Raw genomic sequence first — 21,218 nt, 5'->3', positions numbered from 1 at the left:
AAATGCAGTTCACCAACATCGTGACAAGGTTGGCTGGTTCAACGCATGACTCGTTCATTCTTACCAATAGCATGGTTGGCAACAGGCTGGAGGCTGGCACGGTGCGCGATGGGCGGCTTCTCGGTGAGTAAATAATGTATCCATTTAATTGCGCCCCGAATGTAAACCAGCACAATGCGCATTTGGGCACATGCATTCAAATATGTGCATTTGCTTTTCCCTGGTGAAAACAGAGCGACAGAGCTATCTAACAAGCCCTTTATTGTCTCCTTGTGTTCAGTATTTGTGTCAATAAACGCGTGTGTAAAGTTGGAAATATCACACTGCAGTAGCCACAGCGCACTTCTGCAGTCATTAATATAAGTGTGATCAGTCTTGTCAATCCTTGTAATTAAGTTGTTTTGTCCTTCTTTCTGTTTCCCACTAACGGTAGCACTTATATATATTATATATATTTCTTTTAAAAAAAGTAATAGTGATTCAAGCAAGTGGTGCATGAGCAAAGGAAACTAAATCTATTTCACATGTTGTATTCTTCCTTCATTGACTACCCCCTGTGAACGTGGCTGTTGACCCCTCTCACTAACCCCGGCACCGAACAAGAGAGGAGGTACAACGACCTCCATTCCCGAACTCGGGCAGTGGTGGAGAGGGCAATTGGCCTACTGAAGGGGCGCTGGCGCTGTCTGGACAGGTCGGTGGGGGATGCTGCTGTACACACCGGAGAAGGTGTGCGGCATTGTGCTGGCCTGTGGTGTCCTGCACAACGTGGCACACCGCCATGGCATACCACTGCCAGAACACATCCCCCCACCAGAGGAACCAGATGCCGGACCCGTCAACCTCGACCCACCCCAGGAAGCGATACGGGCCCGGCAGCATCTGATTTCAACGATGTAAAGAGGCACGGACACAATTTACTTTTTAAGTGCATTTATTGCGTTGCAAATATCTCCAAGGACATTGATAATTTGATCTAGACGATCACTGATGCCACGGATTGCTCTCACAATTTCCTCCCGTGATTCTAGCACAGCTTATGTGGGGACATGGCCAGTCGGGCGGACGTCAGCAGCTGGCGTGGAGTCGCCGGGGCGCGTGGTGCTGGTGGAGCCGGTGGAGACGCTGGGGAGCATGGTGCTGGTGGAGGTGCTGGTGGAGATGCCGGGGAGCATGGTGCTGGTGGAGACGCCGGTGGAGGCGCTGGTGGAGCAGGAGGAGCCGGTGGAGACGCCGGGGAGCATGGTGCTGGTGGAGGTGCCGGTGAAGGTGCCGGTGGAGGTGCTGGTGGAGCCGGTGGAGATGCCGGGGAGCATGATGCTGGTGGAGGTGCTGGTGGAGATGCCGGGGAGCATGGTGCTGGTGGAGACGCCGGTGGAGGCGCTGGTGGAGCAGGAGGAGCCGGTGGAGACGCCGGTGGAGACGCCAGGGCACGCGGTGCCGGTGGAGATGCCCTCTCCTGGCTCATCGTCTATTCAGAAATGATGATAATAAAAAATGAAGTAATTAAACATTAGTCAATGTGTTTATATCCTGGCAACTTTACGCACGAGCATGTGTAATGTGAGCAGCCAGTTGTACGACCAGTATAATGACAACATTTCTGAGTTTAACACATTTACCTTGGGGATGATCTGTGTCGCCTTCATGGGCCCCCACAACTCCGGTTAGAGCTGTGTCACCCACAATAGCCGCCACTCTCTGATCAAAGGGGGTCAGTTCCTCCCCTCCTGTCCCCCCGCCCGTTGCGGTCACGCTTCGGCGGTGGGCCGAAATCCTCCACTTCACCTCCACCTTCACGTCGGACCTTTTTTTTTAAAAATTTCAGTGAGTGTGCGCTGCTCCAACCCCACAGAGTTCACGGCCTCACGCACACGCTCCCACTCACTTTTTAATACCATTTAATAGCGTTTCGAGCTCAGACTCGGTGAAGTTGCGCTTCTTCCCTTTACTCATGGTGTAAATCTGATGGTGCAGAGAGGGGAATACCCGGTGCAGGCCCTATTTAAATTAATTTGCATATTTAAATGGGGGCGTGGACAGGGAGGAGTTTAGCACTTCTACATGTGCGCTCAATTCCATGTTGATTGGGATGTACAAAGGAAAAGTGCTTGGAACGATGCGTACGCACACTTTGATGCATCGGATTTTTTTTGTGCGTACGACAGTTTCTGGATTCTAGCGTACGCCATGTTTCAGTAGGAAATCCACGCAAGTCTTAGTACATGAGGCCCCTGATGAACCTCAGTTGATATTCAGGATCAGCGGAACTAAAAACACCTGAGAGCAGCTCCACCTGTCTCCTTCAGGTTAACAGGTGTGGAGCAGCAGACAGGTAGAAAACTCAATCAATCTTTATTTGTAGTGCCAGTGCATTACAGAAGCCATCTGATGACACTTTCAAACAGTACTCCTCGATTCATTTATTTACAGAGATCCAACATTTCCCCCGTGAGCAGCACTCGGTGACAGTGGCGGGAAAAAAACTTTCAACAGGCAGAAACCTGGAGCAGAACCAGACTCAGCGGCCGTCTGCCTCGACCAGTAAAGTTATAGCGGTAGTAAAACTGTATATAATTATAGTGTTTCTGTTGACGTCTTTACCGGAATGTTCCGTCATGTTCCTTTCTGTTCTTCCTCTGAGCTGCTGAACATCATGTTCATCAGATTCAGGTAGATTACAGGTGTGTGTCATCCTCCGGGTGTATGCTCAGCTGTTTTGTGTAATGTTCTCAGACAGCTGATGATTATTTCCTCCCTCTGACTGTACCAACACATTTTATACACGTCCTCCTCCATCATTAAAAGTTTTTATCCTCCACATTTTAACCTTTGATGAACTGACAAACGTTCACACAGACCTCAGATCAGGCTGAAGGTCGTTCAGGTGTTTCACTGTGGACACATGCTGTCTGTACACCTGCAGCAGTGCATCAAGGTCAAACACTGTTATTTAGTTTGATGTCAGTGAGGTAATTATATATTTTGATCCTCCTCTTTGTATAATTTTTTCTTGTTTGTCTTTTCACTCCCACTGTCCTTCTCTCCCTCTGTCCTTCTATCATTGTGTCCCTTTGTCCTTGTGTGTGATGAAACCAGAGTCCAGCTGTTTCTGTCTCTGATGAATCCATTCCAGATGTTTCCTCCATCAGCAGCTGATCTGAGGATCAGATTACTGCAGCAGGATTACCCATGATGCACTGGGAGCTGACTGAGGGTCAGTTCACTCTGCAGAAACATCTGGAAATCATCGACATTTTGGGTATTTTTTTTCTTCTTCTTATTGTCATGACAACGACCGCTGTGTGTGTGTGTGTGTGTGTGTTGTAGACAGCTGTTACACACATTAACCTCCATGATGTTTCTTCTTCTCTGTGTTCACCAGTAGAACCAGTGGAACATGTGTGTCTGCTGCCTCCTGCTGGTTCCTCTCAGAAGTGTGCAGACGTGGTGGTTGTGTACTAACAGCTGATTTGAACAAACAAAGGGTTATTAACGCTGAACATCACTCAGAGACTCGTCACTGCAGGTGAGGTCGCTTTAAAAACGCCTCAGAAAAGTGTTTCAGACGAAACAATGTGGAACCAAAAACATTTTTATTACAGTTCTCTGGGTCATTTCAATTTCCACTTTGTTTTTTCTTTTGTTTTTATAGTCCTTTAATTATTTACTCATTCATGTGACATCACTGCAGCGTACACGCTACAAACTAATAATTATAGATTAAAACAATTTCTTCCATTTTATCTGAACAGTGTTGTGTCAGTTCAAACTTATATATTTGTCAGGTTTTACTTATACTTATGAGGGATTTTCAGTGTAAAAGCAGCTTGTTACAACCTCGACAAACACAAGTTAATTCACATCCAATCGGCTCATCAATAAATCAAATAAATAACAGCAGAGGTGATGTCTCACTCTTTATAGAAATTTACTCAGGTCATTTCTTCTGTCACAAACAGGAAGACACAAACAGATGTTTGGTTACAGAAAAGATATCAAAATAAAAGTCAAGCTGATCAAAGGTCACATGTAAACATTCATTCTTCAGTTTGTAAACAGAAGTTCAGTATTTTAGTTTTCCATCATGTTGAATCAAATAAAATATCAATAAACTTAAAATAATTTTCAGATCTTTGCGTTTATTTCTCTGAAGTTTAAAGACAGCAAACATTTTTCATCATCAACACATTTATTGTGTAAATGTTCCTTTAGTGCAAAATGATTTTATGGCTTCATGTTCAAACAGAGACGGACAAACATTGAAGTAAAAAATAAAATATAACAGAAAAAGAACACTTATAGATTTTAAACATAAAATTATCATCAGCAGGAGGATTTTTGAATTTTGGTTCATTTTAAAAATATTTACAGTTTTCAGCTGCATGAATGTCAAAACAACAATCACATGACTCGACAGGAAGTTAATTTCCATCTTTGATTAGAGAAACACAGAATATTAACCTGTTTAATATGATGTAATGTATTATGATTAAGACGCAGATGCCGATGTTTGGGACAGGAAGTGACATCACTGGTTGTTGTTGAGTTTCAGGAAGCGCTGTGACTTCTGTCTCACCATTCGCTGCTGCTGCTGCGACACCTGAGCATCTGATATGACCACCTGCAGCTTCTGTAGGTAAACATGGTAACCAGGTGAGGGCGGGGCCACACACAGAAACATAAAGTAGTAAAAGAAACCACACACACACACATACCTGAGCAGTGCTTGAGTCTCTGAGCTGAATGTTTCTCACCGACTCCTGAACGTCTCGCTTCAACTTCAGCTTCTGCTGCTCCTGGCAGACAGACAGGTGAGAGTAACAGACAGGCAGACAGACAGGTGAGAGAGAGTAACAGACAGGCAGACAGACAGGTGAGAGATCATGCTTCCTTCATGCTTCCTTCAGCTTCCTTCATGCTTCCTTCATGCTTCCTTCATGCTTCCTTCAGCTTCCTTCATGCTTCCTTCATGCTTCCTTCAGCTTCCTTCATGCTTCCTTCATACTTCCTTCATGATTCCTTCAGCTTCCTTCATGCTTCCTTCATGCTTCAAACTTGTGAACTACGTCTATTGAACAGAGGTCAGCAGCGGTCATGTTTATTAATGAAAGGTGTGATGTCTTCGTACCTTACTGAAGATCTTCAGCTCTGATCCCGACACAGCTGCAGGCCGAGAGAAGTTCTCAAACAAACACTCCCACTCTTTGTTGAAATGACCAACAAAGTCGATCTCCTTCACACACAGAACCCTCCTGCAGAGCAACACAAACACGCATGCATGCACGCACACGCGCGCACACACACACACACACACACACACACACACACACAGTAAATGCAAGTGTAAAACTGCAGTCTGAAGAGCAGGAGGTGTTTCTGAGTGTTTGTACCTGTTGGTGACGATGATGTTGGTCTTTCTGTGTCCAGGATACTGAACATGATCTCTGAACACTTCACCGTCCAGCTGTTTGATCTCTGAACGCTGCACACACACACACACACACACACATCCTACCTGATCATCATCTGTTCTTCTTATCAATTGAAACATTGCTCTGTGATAAACTCAGACAGGAGCCCTTTTCACATAGGGGCGCCACATTATCCGACGTTGTTTGTTCACACAGAGCCAAGCAGCTCCAGGATCCAAAAGAGGCGTGACGGTACGCGTCATGATGATGACGGTACGCGTCATGATGATGACGTCTGTGTGGTTTTTTTAACGTGTTTCCCCCGGTGTCCTCCTGTTAATCTAAACATGTACCTGCTGACTGTTTATAATCATATGATGCTGGGTTAGGGTTAGGGACAGGGACGCTGTCTAACTCTGTCACTCGCGGGGGAGGGAGGCTGTTTGATGGGGGAAAGTTCACTGAAGTCTCGGTTGGGAGGGCTGACCGAAACCATGACAACAGTTACTACAACAACACAACACTGAAGGAGACAAACACTTGGTGAGTTAAAGTTTTTTGCTGGGGACAGATGCTGTTTTTCTGCCAGAAATGTGAGGAAGAGTCGGTAGGACAGACAGGATGACAGACAGGATAACAGACAGGAGGACAGACGGGAGGACAGACAGGAGGAACCCTATCCTCTGGTACCATCTCCTCCCCCTTGGTCAGATCTTCCGTAAATTCAGCATCCACTTCCACTGTTATGCGGACGACACCCAGCTCTACCTTTCTTCCAAACCCACCTCCACATTCCCGCCCGCCTCCCTCTGTGACTGTTTACAAGAAACCAAAACCTGGTTCTCTTCCAATTTCCTGAAACTCAACAGTGATAAAACCGTGGTTCTCCTCATTGGTTCCAAATCCACTCTCACTAACACTCACACAAGTTTCACCATCCCCATCGATAACTCCTCTGTTAGCCCCTCCCTACAGGTTAAGAGTCTGGGTGTCGTCTTTGACAGTACTCTCTCATTTCAAACCCACATCAATAACATTACCCGGTCAGCCTATTACCATCTACGCAACATCAACCGCCTCCGTCCCTTACTCCCAACTCCACTGCCATCCTGGTCCACACTCTGGTCACATCCCGCCTGAACTATTGCAACTCCCTTCTCGTTGGTCTCCCCCACAAGTTCATCCATAAACTCCAATTGGTTCAGAACTCTGCCACCCGCATCATCACCAGGATCCCATCCATCAATCACATCACACCTGTTCTGCAACAGCTTCACTGGCTTCCGGTCAAATTCCGCATGGACTTCAAAATTCTGCTGTTCTCCTGCTTGTTTTGTAAGGCGACCTTGAGTGCCATGAAAGGCGCCTCCAAATAAAATGTATTATTATTATTATTATTATTATTATTATTATTACCTCTGGTACTACCTCTGATACTACCACTGGTACTACCTCCAATACTACCTCTGATACTACCTCCGATACTTCCTCTGATACTACCTCTGGTACTACCTCTGATACTACCTCTGATACTACCTCTGACTCTACCTCTGACTCTACCTCTGACTCTACCTCTGATACTACCTCTGATACTACCTCTGATACTACCTCTGACCCTTCCTCTGGTAGTTCCTCTGATACTACCTCTGACTCTACCTCTGATACTACCTCTGACTCTACCTCTGACTCTACCTCTGACTCTACCTCTGATACTACCTCGTACTTCCTTGTGTTGGGAGTGGGCTTTAAAACAGACAATACACAGGAAACACAAACATTTTACTGGACTATAATCAATATGAACATACCATCATGTCTGTCTGTTCTTCGTCTCTCACATGTGTGTTTGTGTGTGTGCAGGTGTTAAACTGCTGTCTGCCAAGATAGAGAAGCACTGAATCTGTGCAGTCTGTTCACCTTACTGCCCCCTAAGACCTTCACAACACGCTGTGACACTAACTGGTCCACATCAACACCAGATACTGACGTCAGCCGTTTTTATGTGTGAAAAAAATTGTTTGCAGACCTGAGAAATGAAAGTGTGAGTTTATTTTATTAAAATTCAGACATCACACACACACACACACACACACACACACAGATCAGCTGACACACACACGCACACTGCTCAGCTGACACACACAAACACACACAGTTAAAGTTCAACAAAAGCAGATGAGAGGTCAGAGGTCGTGCTGAGACACTGATGAATAATATCAGTTCAGAATGAATTATACAAAGAAAATCACAAAGACAGAAATATTAAATATCATATATTCATAAACAAGTTCAGAATGAATTGATGCTAAAACCTTTACAAAAATATTGCTACGATCTACGTGACATAGCACAGCTTTATAGCAAAATAATTTCCACTTCCTGTTTTTGGATAATTAAATTATAAATGGTTTTAAACCAAAAATATTATACAGACTATTATTTATAAATGATTTTAAGCTGAAAATAAACAAACTACTTCAGTATTTGAGAAAAAAAGAGCAGAAATGTTGAGGTATGAGAGAGAGAGATTAGTTTTGGCATGCATAGAAACTTGAATTATCTCAGCACAATATAGATTAGGTTATATATGACAATATTCGTAGATTAGAGTATAATTGACAATTAGTATAGATTATCATAGAAATGAAATTAATTACAGGAGGAGAGAATGAATCATTAAACTTGTCTGAGACAGAATGAATATAGTTTATAGTCTTTAAAAGCACTTGAAGGATAAAGTTGATCCATCTTTTTATTCCTCATCAGGCTGCATGTGACACAAACACAAGAAGAAGAAGGAGAAGAAGGAGAAGGAGAAGAAGAAGAAGGAGAAGAAGAAGAAGAAGAAGAAGAAGAAGAAGAAGAAGAAGAAGAAATAGAAGAAGACAAACAGAAGTGGTTAGAAGCAGAAATAAGAATAATCCACAAAGATATTTACCCTGCTGTAAAAGGGAAACTCCACAGAGACTGAAAACACAAACACACACGGACAGGGCCGTGACGACTGCTGAACCACAACTACTGTACCCTGTCTACTGTACCCAGACTGTTGTACCCTGACTACTGTACCCTGATTGTTGTACCCTGTCTACTGTACCCAGGCTGCTGTACCCCGACTACTGTACCCTCACTACTGTACCCCTACTACTGTACCCTGTCTACTGTACCCAGACTGTTGTACCCCTACTACTGTACCCTGTCTACTGTACCCAGACTGTTGTACCCTGACTACTGTACCCTGATTGTTGTACCCTGTGTACTGTACCCTGACTACTGTACCCAGGCTGTTGTACCCCGACTACTGTACCCCTACTACTGTACCCTGTCTACTGTACCCAGACTGTTGTACCCTGACTACTGTACCCAGGCTGTTGTACCCCGACTACTGTACCCTGACTACTGTACCCAGGCTGTTGTACCCCGACTACTGTACCCTGACTACTGTACCCCTACTACTGTACCCCTACTACTGTACCCTGTCTACTGTACCCAGACTGTTGTACCCCGACTACTGTACCCTGACTACTGTACCCAGGCTGTTGTACCCCGACTACTGTACCCCTACTACTATATCCAGACTGTTGTAACCCGACTACTCCATGTAGACTGTTGTACACAGACTGCGACTGCTCAACCCTAACTACCTTAATCCAGACTGTTGTACCCTGAGTACTGTACCCCAACTACTGTACCCTGGGTACTTTGCCCCAACTGCTGTTACCGACTGCTGTATCCAGACTGTTGTACCCTGACTACTCTATCTCGACTGTTGTACACGGACTGCTGTACTCTGACTACCTTATCCAGACTGTTGTGCCCTGAGTGTTTTACCCTTACTGCTGCAGCTGATGATCAATAAATGAGCTTACAATAAAATGTTGTTGGCTCATCATGACAATAGAAAAAAAAAACATTTGAACACTTGCATTTAGACGAGACTCAAATCTGAGCTTTCTGCTTGATTATTTTTACAATTGTTTATATCCTTTGAAACTTTCAACACCTCTAATATGAACATCCAACATTGCCACACGACTAAAGTAAAGCATTGCAGATCCACTTTAATATTTTGTGGAATTTCCCTGAAAAAGTACCTCATGCCTGTTTTCCAACAAACAGCATAACAATGATGTTGTTAGAACCGTGAGTTGTATATTTGTATATATTTATATAAAAGTTATCAGCAGCTTGTGTTGTTGATATGGTTTGGGAGTTTTATATTACTGTAAATAAGATTCCCTCCAAAGCTGAACGCGGGCTGAAACTAATGATGTTTCTGACCTCGAGCTTACGCTGTTTAAGTGATGAACGATGCAATTTGTTTTTTGACTGGGCACCTGACTGAAGTTGAGTTGGAGAGATGCGTCCTTTTAGGAAGTGACATTAGGTTGTCGTAGAAACAGAGGAAAAGAAAGTGATCAAACCTGAAAGAGGTCGAAACCCTGCGACTCCGTCAGGTCATACGGGCGGATGATCCCGTCCTCCCTGATCAGACGCACCGGCCGCAGTTTGGTGACTTCCTCTGTTGACTCCGCCGCTCTGACACCATAGATGACCACACACACACACACACACACACACACACACACGCACACACACACACACAGTAAATAACAAAGTCCAAATCAATTTAAAAACATTAAATCTCACTGAGCTGTTATTGTTTTTCTCTGTTGAAGCTCATTAACGTCACATGATGTGAATAAAGCTGAAGTGAAACACGAACTAGAGGATCAGAAAAGTTTGTCTGAGTGAGAGAGTTGAGTTTTAAAGAATCTCTTCAGGTTTCAGCAGGTGAGCTGATTTATGTCATGTCATTTAATAAAAGCTGAAGCAGGTTTCTGTTGAGTGCACACGATGCTGTTAGAGGCGTCTGTCAGGTGGTATATCTCACCTTTCATGACCTCTACAGTGACGGCATGAAATAGTAACATTTAACAGGTTATCATGAACTGACTGATGTGTCACATGACAGAGGAAGAGGAGGATGAAAATCACTGAGGCAGCTGGGAAATGTTTCAGGATCAGAAGCAGGTTGTCAAGGCGACGACAGATTTACTGAAATATAAATGTTGGAAATGTGTTTTCTGTTTGATTCAGCAAAGAAATTATCCAGGAGATAAAATCTGAGTACTTATTAGCATGTATACACATTTACACTTATGTTTAAGCACTTGAATGAATGAATTTACAAGTAACTGCAATTTACTAATATCTAGATTTGCATTTACTTTCAGATTCATGTATTTCTATGTAAGTATTTGTGAGTATCTATATGTATTTGATAAGTATACATTGCGGTCCAGAAGTCTGAGACTACATTGAAACCATCTAATATTGTCATGTAAACCTGGAAATATCAGAAGGTTTGAGGATTAATTAAGTAAATGAAAGTGTCAGAAGTCAAACTGTTATTCAAGTCAAAGACAGTCTTTGTCAGCATCACATCGTGTTTAGATTTAAGGTTTCTAAGGGAGCAGAGCTGGAACTCAAAAACACTTTACAGAAACTGAATCAGTTGTTTCCAAAGTGACCACACCATCAGAAGATCAATACATCATGCTCAGTCCACTGAGAGATACAGTGAAACGCTTGAGGTGGGCAAAGAAATACCAGAATTTCAAAGTTGATGATGAAAAAAGTCTGTTTACTGATGAATCCCAGAGATGGGTCAGGTGTATGTACGGAGACACAATGATACCACAGTGTTTGAAAGCCACAGTGAAACATGTGGAGGAAGATGTTGTCAGACTCCACCCTGACTGAGGAGAAGCACCACTCCATCCTTCAGAGACATGCTCCACCCTCTGGTCTGATCTTTGTGGAGAAAGTTTCGTACTGGAGCAGGATAAGGAGCCCAGACACCTCAAAGCTTTGACACAACTACTTAAGACCAGAGAAGACCAAAGAGTCCTGGACTGTCCTCCACAGTCACCTGACCTCAACCACAGTCACCTGACCTCAACCACAGTCACCAGACCACAACCAGTCACCTGACCTCCTCCACAGTCACATGACCTCAACCAGTCACCAGACCTCAAAAACAGTCACCTGACCTCAACCACAGTCACCAGACCACAACCAGTCACCTGACCTCCTCCACAGTCACATGACCTCAACCAGTCACCAGACCTCAAAAACAGTCACCTGACCTCAACCACAGTCACCAGACCTCAACCACAGTCACCTGACCTCAACCACAGTCACCAGACCACAACCAGTCACCTGACCTCAACCAGTCACCTGACCTCCTCCACAGTCACGTGACCTCAACCACAGTCACCAGACCTCAACCAGTCACCTGACCTCAACCAGTCACCTGACCTCCTCCACAGTCACGTGACCTCAACCACAGTCACCAGACCTCAACCACAGTCACCAGACCACAACCAGTCACCTGACCTCAACCAGTCACCTGACCTCCTCCAGTCGCGTGACCTCAACCAGTTGCGTGACCTCAAAAACAGTCACCTGACCTCAACCACAGTCACCTGACCTCTTCCACAGTCACCAGACCTCCTCCACAGTCAGCTGACCTCAACCACAGTCACCTGACCTCAACCACAGTCAGCTGACCTCCTCCAAAGTCACCGGACCTCCTCCACAGTCACCTGACCTCAACCACAGTCAGCTGACCTCAACCACAGTCACCTGACCTCCTCCACAGTCATGTGACCTCAACCAGTCGCGTGACCTCAAAAACAGTCACCTGACCTCAACCACAGTCACCTGACCTCTTCCACAGTCACCAGACCTCAACCAGTCACCTGACCTCCTCCACAGTCACCAGACCTCAACCACAGTCACCTGACCTCAACCACAGTCAGCTGACCTCTTCCACAGTCACCTGACCTCAACCACAGTCAGCTGACCTCAACCACAGTCACCTGACCTCAACCACAGTCACCTGACCTCAACCACAGTCTGCTGACCTCCTCCAGTCACCTGACCTCAACCACAGTCAGCTGACCTCCTCCACAGTCACCTGACCTCCTCCAGTCACCTGACCTCAACCACAGTCAGCTGACCTCAACCACAGTCACCTGACCTCAACCACAGTCACCTGACCTCAACCACAGTCAGCTGACCTCCTCCAGTCACCTGACCTCAACCACAGTCACCTGACCTCAACCAGTCACCTGACCTCAACCACAGTCACCTGACCTCAACCAGTCACCTGACCTCCTCCACAGTCACCTGACCTCAACCACAGTCACCAGACCTCAACCAGTCACCTGACCTCAACCACAGTCACCTGACCTCCTCCACAGTCACCTGACCTCTTCCACAGTCACCAGACCTCCTCCACAGTCAGCTGACCTCAACCACAGTCACCTGACCTCAACCACAGTCAGCTGACCTCAACCACAGTCACCTGACCTCCTCCACAGTCATGTGACCTCAACCAGTCGCGTGACCTCAAAAACAGTCACCTGACCTCAACCACAGTCACCTGACCTCTTCCACAGTCACCAGACCTCAACCAGTCACCTGACCTCCTCCACAGTCACCAGACCTCAACCACAGTCACCTGACCTCAACCACAGTCAGCTGACCTCTTCCACAGTCACCTGACCTCAACCACAGTCAGCTGACCTCCTCCACAGTCACCTGACCTCCTCCAGTCACCTGACCTCAACCACAGTCAGCTGACCTCAACCACAGTCACCTGACCTCAACCACAGTCACCTGACCTCAACCACAGTCAGCTGACCTCCTCCAGTCACCTGACCTCAACCACAGTCACCTGACCTCAACCAGTCACCTGACCTCAACCACAGTCACCTGACCTCAACCACAGTCACCTGACCTCCTCCAGTCACCTGACCTCAACCACAGTCACCAGACCTCAACCAGTCACCTGACCTCCTCCACAGTCACCTGACCTCAACCACAGTCACCAGACCTCAACCAGTCACCTGACCTCCTCCACAGTCACCTGACCTCCTCCACAGTCACCTGACCACCTCAACCAGTCAGCTGACCTCAACCAGTCAGCTGACCTCCTCCACAGTCAGCTGACCTCCTCCACAGTCACCTGACCTCAACTACAGTCACCCGACCGCAACCAGTCACCTGACTTTAATCACATTCAACATTTATGGAGGCACCTGAAGACTGAGAAAGACAAACAGTCTGTGACATCACAAGAAGCAGTCTGTTCACAAGCTACAGCTACTTGTGATGTCACAGAGTGCTTCTTGTGATGTCACACTGTCACATCATGCTGGAGGTCATGAAGGAGGACAAACCAAATACTAAGATATTCTGACATTCAGGGACGTTATCATTTGTTATAAAAAAAATAAAGATAATTCAAATCAAATCAAATCAAATCAAATTTTATTTGTATAGCCCAAATTCACAAATCACAGTTTGCCTCAGAGGGCTTTACAATCTGTACAGAGACGACACCCTCTGTCCTTCGACCCTCGATTCGAGTGAGGAAAAACTTGCCCCAAAAAAAGCCCTTTTAACAGGGAAAAAAAATGCGGAAGAAACCTCAGGAAGAGCCACAGAGGAGGGATCCCTAATTACATTCAAAACCAATGAAAACAAGTATTTTGACTGCTGGTCTCAGACTTTTTGACCCCACTGTACTTGTGTGTATTTCACAGCATTTAGCAGTTAATAGTATTTATATACAGTTGTACATATTTGCAGATATTTAAAATATATGGGAAGTTTTCTCTCTCATGTGTCTTCAAGCAGATCTCTGTAGGAGTTCCACACAAACAAACAAAGAAACAAACAAACACCGCAGCTGTTAGTATTCCTCCGAATCATCACACTTGCTAGAATCTGACCAAACTGGCAGAACACTGTGATCATTCAGTCAGCCAGTCCCTGAGGAGAGCTGCCATTCTGCAGGGGATTATGGGTAACACACCACCCAAATATCTACACCACATACTGTGAACCTGGCCTTCAAATGAGCTGAACGATTGACTTGACAAAAAAAGGGTAAATGTTGTACATACAAGTATAACTGAACACACAGATGGATGTTTGGCGACGTGCAGCATAAGACAGCTCAGCAGGAAGTAAGAAGGAGCTGTTGATTGTCTGTAATATTTCTGTCTGTGTAACCTAAATGAAACCAAACTCAGTGTACGGTACGAAGGCCCAGACCTGAACGATCTGATCCGACCACGCAGTCAAGAGGACGATGCTGTGGAGAACGAGTGAAGCAAAGTAAGTTGAGGTCACCTGCGGCAGGCAAGGCCCGCGTCCTTCCCCGGTTGAGGTACAGCTGCAGCTGTTTCTGTATGTTCGGCCTGTTAGCACCAGGAGTGACAAGGGTAATAACACGCTTCCTAACTGAAATCTTTTCCAGTTTCAGAGCAGAGAAGGGTCTCACGTCTCACGAAGACATTTTAAAAATGTAAACTGAACTAGTACCTGATTGGTTGTTTGAACACGTCACTCAGGAAGTAAAGAGCAGATTGTGTTTGACAGTCATGTCAGGAAAGATCCTGATAGGACAGGTGACTCTCCTCAGGGGCTTGGCCTCTCGACTCACAATGCTACAGCAAGCTGTGGGGATGGGGCTTACAGACGGGCGTGGCTACTAGCAGTGTTAAAGTGATGGACGACATGAGCATGAATCAGTTCAGAGGACGATGGATGGAGTTTTTATTTGTGACACGATGCAGCGACTTACCGTCCATCTGCTGCAAGACGACAACAACATGCAAGAAAACACGAGAGCTGCACACTGAAGCTCAGCTCCTTCATCTCACACATCTTCTTAACATATTGATCTGATTGGGATGAATTTATCTTGGGTCAAAATGAAAGAGGAACTGACTGAAACTCTGCACTACACTAACAGAAGACTAATAACAGACTTTAGAGTGAGGGAGGAGCTCAGCTTTAGTGTGGTTAATGTGAAATACTCACACATGAAAACAACAAGAAAAAGAAAGAACCAAACTCCAGGAAACAACAACACGAGACAGAAAAAAAGCAGAAAATGTGAAAATTAGTGAGCAGACAAGAAGAACAGAGGAGAACACGTGAAGCACACAGACGACACAGGAAGTTCTTCACTGAGCAAAATACTACGAGTAAACAAACTCACAGAGAAACTACGTGAGAAAAAAACCCACATGTTCTGCAGCTTGAAGTGAAAGATAAGAAGAAGTGACGGTTACCTCTGGATGCCCTGGAAGGTGCTGCTGGCCATGTCCACGATGCCGCCTGTCGGCCGAGCGACCACGCCCACCAAGCCTTTACCGATGCCCTTAAAGAAACCTGCTGCTCCCTCCTTCTTTGCCCCTGCAGACACATCATTCAAACCACCATCAGATTTGTTCAACTGTGGTTCTAATGCGGTTCTACTGTGGTTTAACAGTGCTTTTACGATGTTTCTACTGCACGTCTGAACCACTTAAAACACAGATAGTGGGCCCGGCACAAAGTGTCATTGTTACTTTCTGACTGATGCAGTTGTCACTTTCACACCCAGCACCCAAGATGAGCTAATAGCAAATGTATCTGCGCCCACGTGTGCCCCCCAGGGCATGCTCTTTTAGTGAGGTGTGGTCAAGTGCACTGATGGCGCATTGCTATTGAAAGCGATCATGCCACTGATTAACAAACAACCTGGTTTTCAGTGAATGGCACAGTATTCTTTCTGATATGTAAAAGAGGCATTATTCAGGTGCGTTCGCCATTATTAACATTAAATCTTGACCGATTCCTGTTGGGAAATTTAAATAATCAGTGAAGTTAAGCTCCAGTTCAGTTCAGTTCAGTCAGAGTTAGTGCAGATCAGTGCAGTCAGGGGCGCAAGATAAAAAACATGCAAATACAAAAAACACAAGTACAAAAATGTTTCCTGTACATTGAATATACACACAATAAGACAAAAAAACGATCTCTAAAAAACCAATGACCATACCCTTCGGTTTTGTGGCATTTATTGTAGATTGGCTTCATCTCACCATTTGACAAACTCATCTACCACTGGCCCATGCTCAGATTCCTCTTTATAGAGCAGACTGATGATAACTGTATCATCAGTGGATTTCAGGATGTGTCTGTCCACATGCTGGCTTTGACAGTCATTGGTGTAAGGAATGAGGAGACAGGACAGCCCGGAGGAGAGCCGGTGGAAGAGAAGCACCGTTCTGACAGAAAGGGTCTGAGACCTACATGTTCAAAAATCTACAATCCAACTCACAACTTTACATCAAATAAATAAGCTATTTTCTAGCTGAGGCATGTGGCTGAATAGTAATAAACGCAGATGAAAAATCCAGCAATTAAAGTCTGGCATGTGTGCCAGGACCTTCTAGGTGTTTATACAGGGAGTTCAATGATGTGATTGAGGCATCCTCTACTCCCACTCCAGCCCTATATACAAACTGCATAGGGTCTAGATCCTCGCCCACTATTTCCACCAGTTTGCCTTTGACTAGCCTTTCAAATGACTACGTGACCAATGATGTCAACGCCACTGGTCTGAAGTCATTTAGCTCCTTAGGGGTTCCACGTTTAGCCACCGGGACATCGATAGATTCCTTTATAACTTTGGAAACTCTTGTGATGACCCTGTTCAGTTTGTGTCTTGACCTATTGTCTTGACCTATTTTCTCTGCAGGTGATTGAGGAGGCGTGGCAGGAGGAGATGCCTCACCTGGACCTGATTCCCATCAGGGCTCCTCCTCCCTTTATTAACCTGGCAATCAAGCCATTTCGCCCTCTCTCTCCTACCTAGCAGGCAGTGCTGTTGTTTGGGTTTTGTTTGGTTAAGATTTATTTGTTTTTTGTTAAACTTACACACACCCACTCACACCCATACACTTCAGACACTGCTGATACCACTGATCTACACCTTTTATGTTATTTGTGTTATAGTTGTTCAGTTAATTCAATAAATTATTTTGTCAAGTAACGGCAGTCTTGGTGTGGTCTCCCATCTGTTGTCTGACCCAGAGCAGGTTCATGACACTCTGACGGAGCTGCTCTGAACAAAACCTCAGCAGTCTCCCTGTGATACCATCTGGCCCAGAGCTCTTATTTGTCTTACTTTTCTTAAGTACTACCTCAACATCATGAGATTCAAACATCAGGTTTGACTTTGTACGGGGGGCAGACTGCCTGCATATCATCAAAGTCATGGGTATCAAATCTGATATAAAAAGTATTTAGTGCTTCAGCTAAGTCTTTGTTGCTATCATAACCGGCAATGCTAACTGGCTTGTTTTGAGTTTTTTGCTGGCCCGTCAGTTTCCTCATTCCGTCCCACGCTTTCCTCAAACCTTTTTATATTGTAACTTCTTCTCACAAGCGTTGGCCTGTACACAGACGTGAGATAGATGGTGCTGTGGTCAGAGGAACCAAGCGGTGGCCTAAGAGAAGCCTTGTATTCTCCTTTTATGGAACAGTAACACAAGTCCAGAGTCTTATTTTTCCTAGTAGGGCCGGTGATGTACTGGTAAAGATTCAGAGATTTATTCAGTTTGCGATTACTAGAATCTCCCAATACCAAGCACGGGCATCAGGGGAAGGGACTGGAGTCTTTGAGTCACCCTGTAGATGGTTTCAGAGGCAAACTGGGTGTTTGCTTTTGGGTGTATAGACAAAATAACTGGGGGAACTCCCTGGAGAGACAAAATGGACGGACAGAGACAGACAACAATTCTGTTGGCTGTGCATATGGACTCCCTGATGGTGACATTATTGCACCACTGTTGATTTATATATACACAGACTCCGCCCCCTAGGGATTTCCCTGTAGTATTCGTGTCCCTGTCCAGCCTGAGCCATGTCTCACTGAAGGCCATAATGCAGCCATCTCTGTATTCATGTAGATGGATTGTGTTTGCCTGCAACTCGTCACATTTGCAAGGATTATAGAGGGGAGCGCCGCAGTTTCTGACATTTTAATCTAGTCAGACTCTTCCTCTTTTCCCACGTCTCTCATCTTTAATTTCTATCCCGTTCATGAGTCTTGTGCCTAGAGAATTCCGTATTTAGATCTCGAATGAAGAACGGGTCCATATGCATGTCCACGCTGCAGGTAATAAATATTGTCCTTATTAGAGATGTATTATTTCACCAACCCGTCTCCCGTCCACACATGTAAACATCTGCATTGTAAATCAATAAATTCTGATGAACTTTTAGTTTTCCTTTATAGACACCTGATACTTCTTTTGTCTTTATTATGAACATCTAAGAGCTTTAGTGTCTTATTATCAGAATTATTAATATTTCATCTTTGACTGAGGTTTAATTCAAAGAATATGTAGATAAAATATGAACACAAAGTCTGCTGAGCCCTTTCTTCCAAAACAAATAAATTATTCTTTTTTTTTTAATGACCCACATGGACTCACACCAGCCTACACCTCCTCCATATACCATATTTGAGACAGATACACTGATGGTCACTTACCCTCCACAGGTTTGGTGACGATGCCCGTGACTCCGCCCACAACTCCCTGCAAAGACACTTCCTGTTATTAACCTTCATCACCGATCAACATCACTGATCTTCATCACTGACCTCCATCATTGACCTCCATCACTGATCTCCATCACAGACCTCCATTGCTGACCTCCATCACTGACCTCCATCACTGATCTTCATCACTAATCAACATCACTGATCTCCATCACTGACCTCCATCACTGATCTTCATCACTAATCAACATCACTGATCTCCATCACTGACCTCCATCACTGACCTCCATCACTGATCAACATCACTGACCTCCATCGCTGACCTCCATCACTGACCTCCATCACTGATCTTCATCACTGACCTCCATCACTGATCTTCATCACTGACCGCTATCACAGATCATCATCACTGACCTCCATCACTGACCTCAATCACCACCTCATCACTGATCTTCATCACTGACCTCTATCACTGACCTCCATCACTGACCTCCATCACTGACCACCATCACTGACCTCAGATCAGCTCATTGCTGAGTGACTTCATACCTTCAGCAGTCCTTTTCCTCCTTTAGCCAGACTCTCTCCGAAATCTTTGGGTGGTCGGTTCATCTCCTCTCGTCGTTTCTGTTGGTACTCTTTATCCATCGTGATGGCCGCCAGACCTTTACCCACAGAGCCTGTGATCCTGGAGACCATACCTGCAGCGCCACCTGCAGGACACCAACACATTAGTTTGACTCAAGTGGCATCACTCAAGGACATTTATCAGACTTCATACAGCTCCTCTGGACTTACTAAAGGATTTACACTACTTTAAAACACATGCAGTGGATCTCAGCAACACCTGGAAACACCTGAGGTGGAGAATCACTGGAGTTCAACTGTAAAGTTTCCTTAACTCAAAGAAGTATATAAAAAAAAAATTTAATAAAATATTAAAAGAAGAAAATAAAGTAGCTCTTCAGTTTGTTTGTTTGTTTGTTCCTTACCGACGGTGTGACCCAGCAGGCTGCGGACTCCAATCACAAAACCTTCAGCAAACTCCTCCGGACCCTGAACAGCCCCCTGATGAACACACAGCAGTGTCACACGACTACAGGTACACAGACTAGAACCAGACCAGAACTTGACCTGAACCTGGTAAATCCAGTCAGACCAGGTCAACATGTGTAAGCATACATAGCTAACGAGTTATGTGGTCAAAGCCACAATTCGTGGGTCAAAGTTTGCATTTCCACAGAATGAACTGATGTCATCTTTCTGCCACGTTGTGTTGAAGATGTGTTTGTTTCTGACACGAAAAAAGCTGATTTGTGCGTCCGTGGTTGATGTCAGGGTCAGGACAGGTCTACAGGAAATGAATGTAAGTCTATATAAATTACCCAAAAGTGACATGAACCAACACATGTGTTGTGTTACCTGGAAAGGTTCATAGAAGAAGGCCTCCACTCCCTCAGACAGACCTCGGATCAGTCCAAACGGGTTTCCCAGGACGTCAAGACCCAAAACCAGAACATACATCTGCTTCAGGAACTGTAGCCAGAAACAAATATCATCTTGTTCTTACATCAGATGTTTTCTTGTTGATACCAAAACTGACATTATATGACTCAAAATGGCAACATCAGAACGGAGCACCACTGAACAAGAACATGATCCAACAGAGGAGAGACAAGAAGAAGAAGTGAAGAAGACTTTAGGATGAAGAGTTCAGGGTTTTGATGGTTACAGTGTTACCTGTTCAGTGTAGTGTCGGACCACCGCCCACATCAGCTTCTCTCTGCGGTAAAACTGGTACTTCACCTCGAAGAAGGCCAGCCTGACGGAGAAAGACAGAAAACACCCGACTTTTACTTTGGACTGAACAAAATACAGTCTGGCTTTTTACTGGAGGTCAGCTACAATCACACTGCTCCACAGACACAGTATGGGAGTGCAGGAAATGATCCTTCCGTTTTTTATTTAAAACTATTAGTCTCTATATATCTCTATATATCTATTAGAAGATATATGCCAAAGTATTGGCACGTCGACTTAATAAATATTTAGAAAAACGTATTCACTGTGATCAGACTGGGTTTGTGAAAGGTCGTTTCAGTTCAGACAATACAAGAAGGCTATCACATATTACACTTTACCCAGGACTCTCATGATCCCTTCACTTCATCTGGAATTTTAACTCTTGATGCCGAAAAGGCATTTGATGGACTAGAATGGAACTACCTCTGGGCTGTATTGGATCATATGGGACTCAGTATACCCTTTATTGATTATATTAAAGTCCTGTACGCAAACCCAGGAGCAATGGTGCTATCAGGCAAGATTTGTTCCCCGCTATCTCCCCTATTATTTATTTTATCTCTGGAGCCTTTAGCTCAAAAGGT

At 44.8% G+C, this 21,218-nt stretch overlaps 1 protein-coding gene across 7 annotated transcripts in view; it reads right to left on the bottom strand.

Annotated features, from left to right (window-relative positions):
- Positions 1-3,907: 3,907 nt before the first annotated feature.
- The window catches only part of vps13c (vacuolar protein sorting 13 homolog C), a 73,257-nt gene continuing 55,946 nt past the window's right edge, over positions 3,908-21,218 (bottom strand). For 4 of the 7 annotated variants that reach the window (XM_084350756.1, XM_084350757.1, XM_084350758.1 and 1 more), the window contains 11 exons: positions 20,572-20,653; positions 20,254-20,367; positions 19,824-19,899; positions 19,381-19,544; positions 18,823-18,868; positions 15,572-15,695; positions 9,839-9,953; positions 5,394-5,485; positions 5,132-5,255; positions 4,719-4,799; positions 3,908-4,633 (listed from right to left, as the gene is read on the bottom strand). In XM_084350756.1, the coding sequence (XP_084206882.1) occupies positions 4,532-4,633; positions 4,719-4,799; positions 5,132-5,255; positions 5,394-5,485; positions 9,839-9,953; positions 15,572-15,695; positions 18,823-18,868; positions 19,381-19,544; positions 19,824-19,899; positions 20,254-20,367; positions 20,572-20,653 (1,120 nt within the window). In that variant the 3' untranslated portion in view covers positions 3,908-4,531. The other 3 variants (XR_014622429.1, XR_014622430.1, XM_084350760.1) reach the window with 3 other exon arrangements.

This window comes from Pagrus pagrus (assembly GCF_965226575.1).
Source record: "Pagrus pagrus genome assembly, chromosome: 1".
Lineage (NCBI taxonomy): Eukaryota > Metazoa > Chordata > Actinopteri > Spariformes > Sparidae > Pagrus > Pagrus pagrus.
The sequence above is the reverse complement of the archived record's forward strand: the minus strand, read 5'-3'. Positions and strand labels throughout refer to the sequence as shown.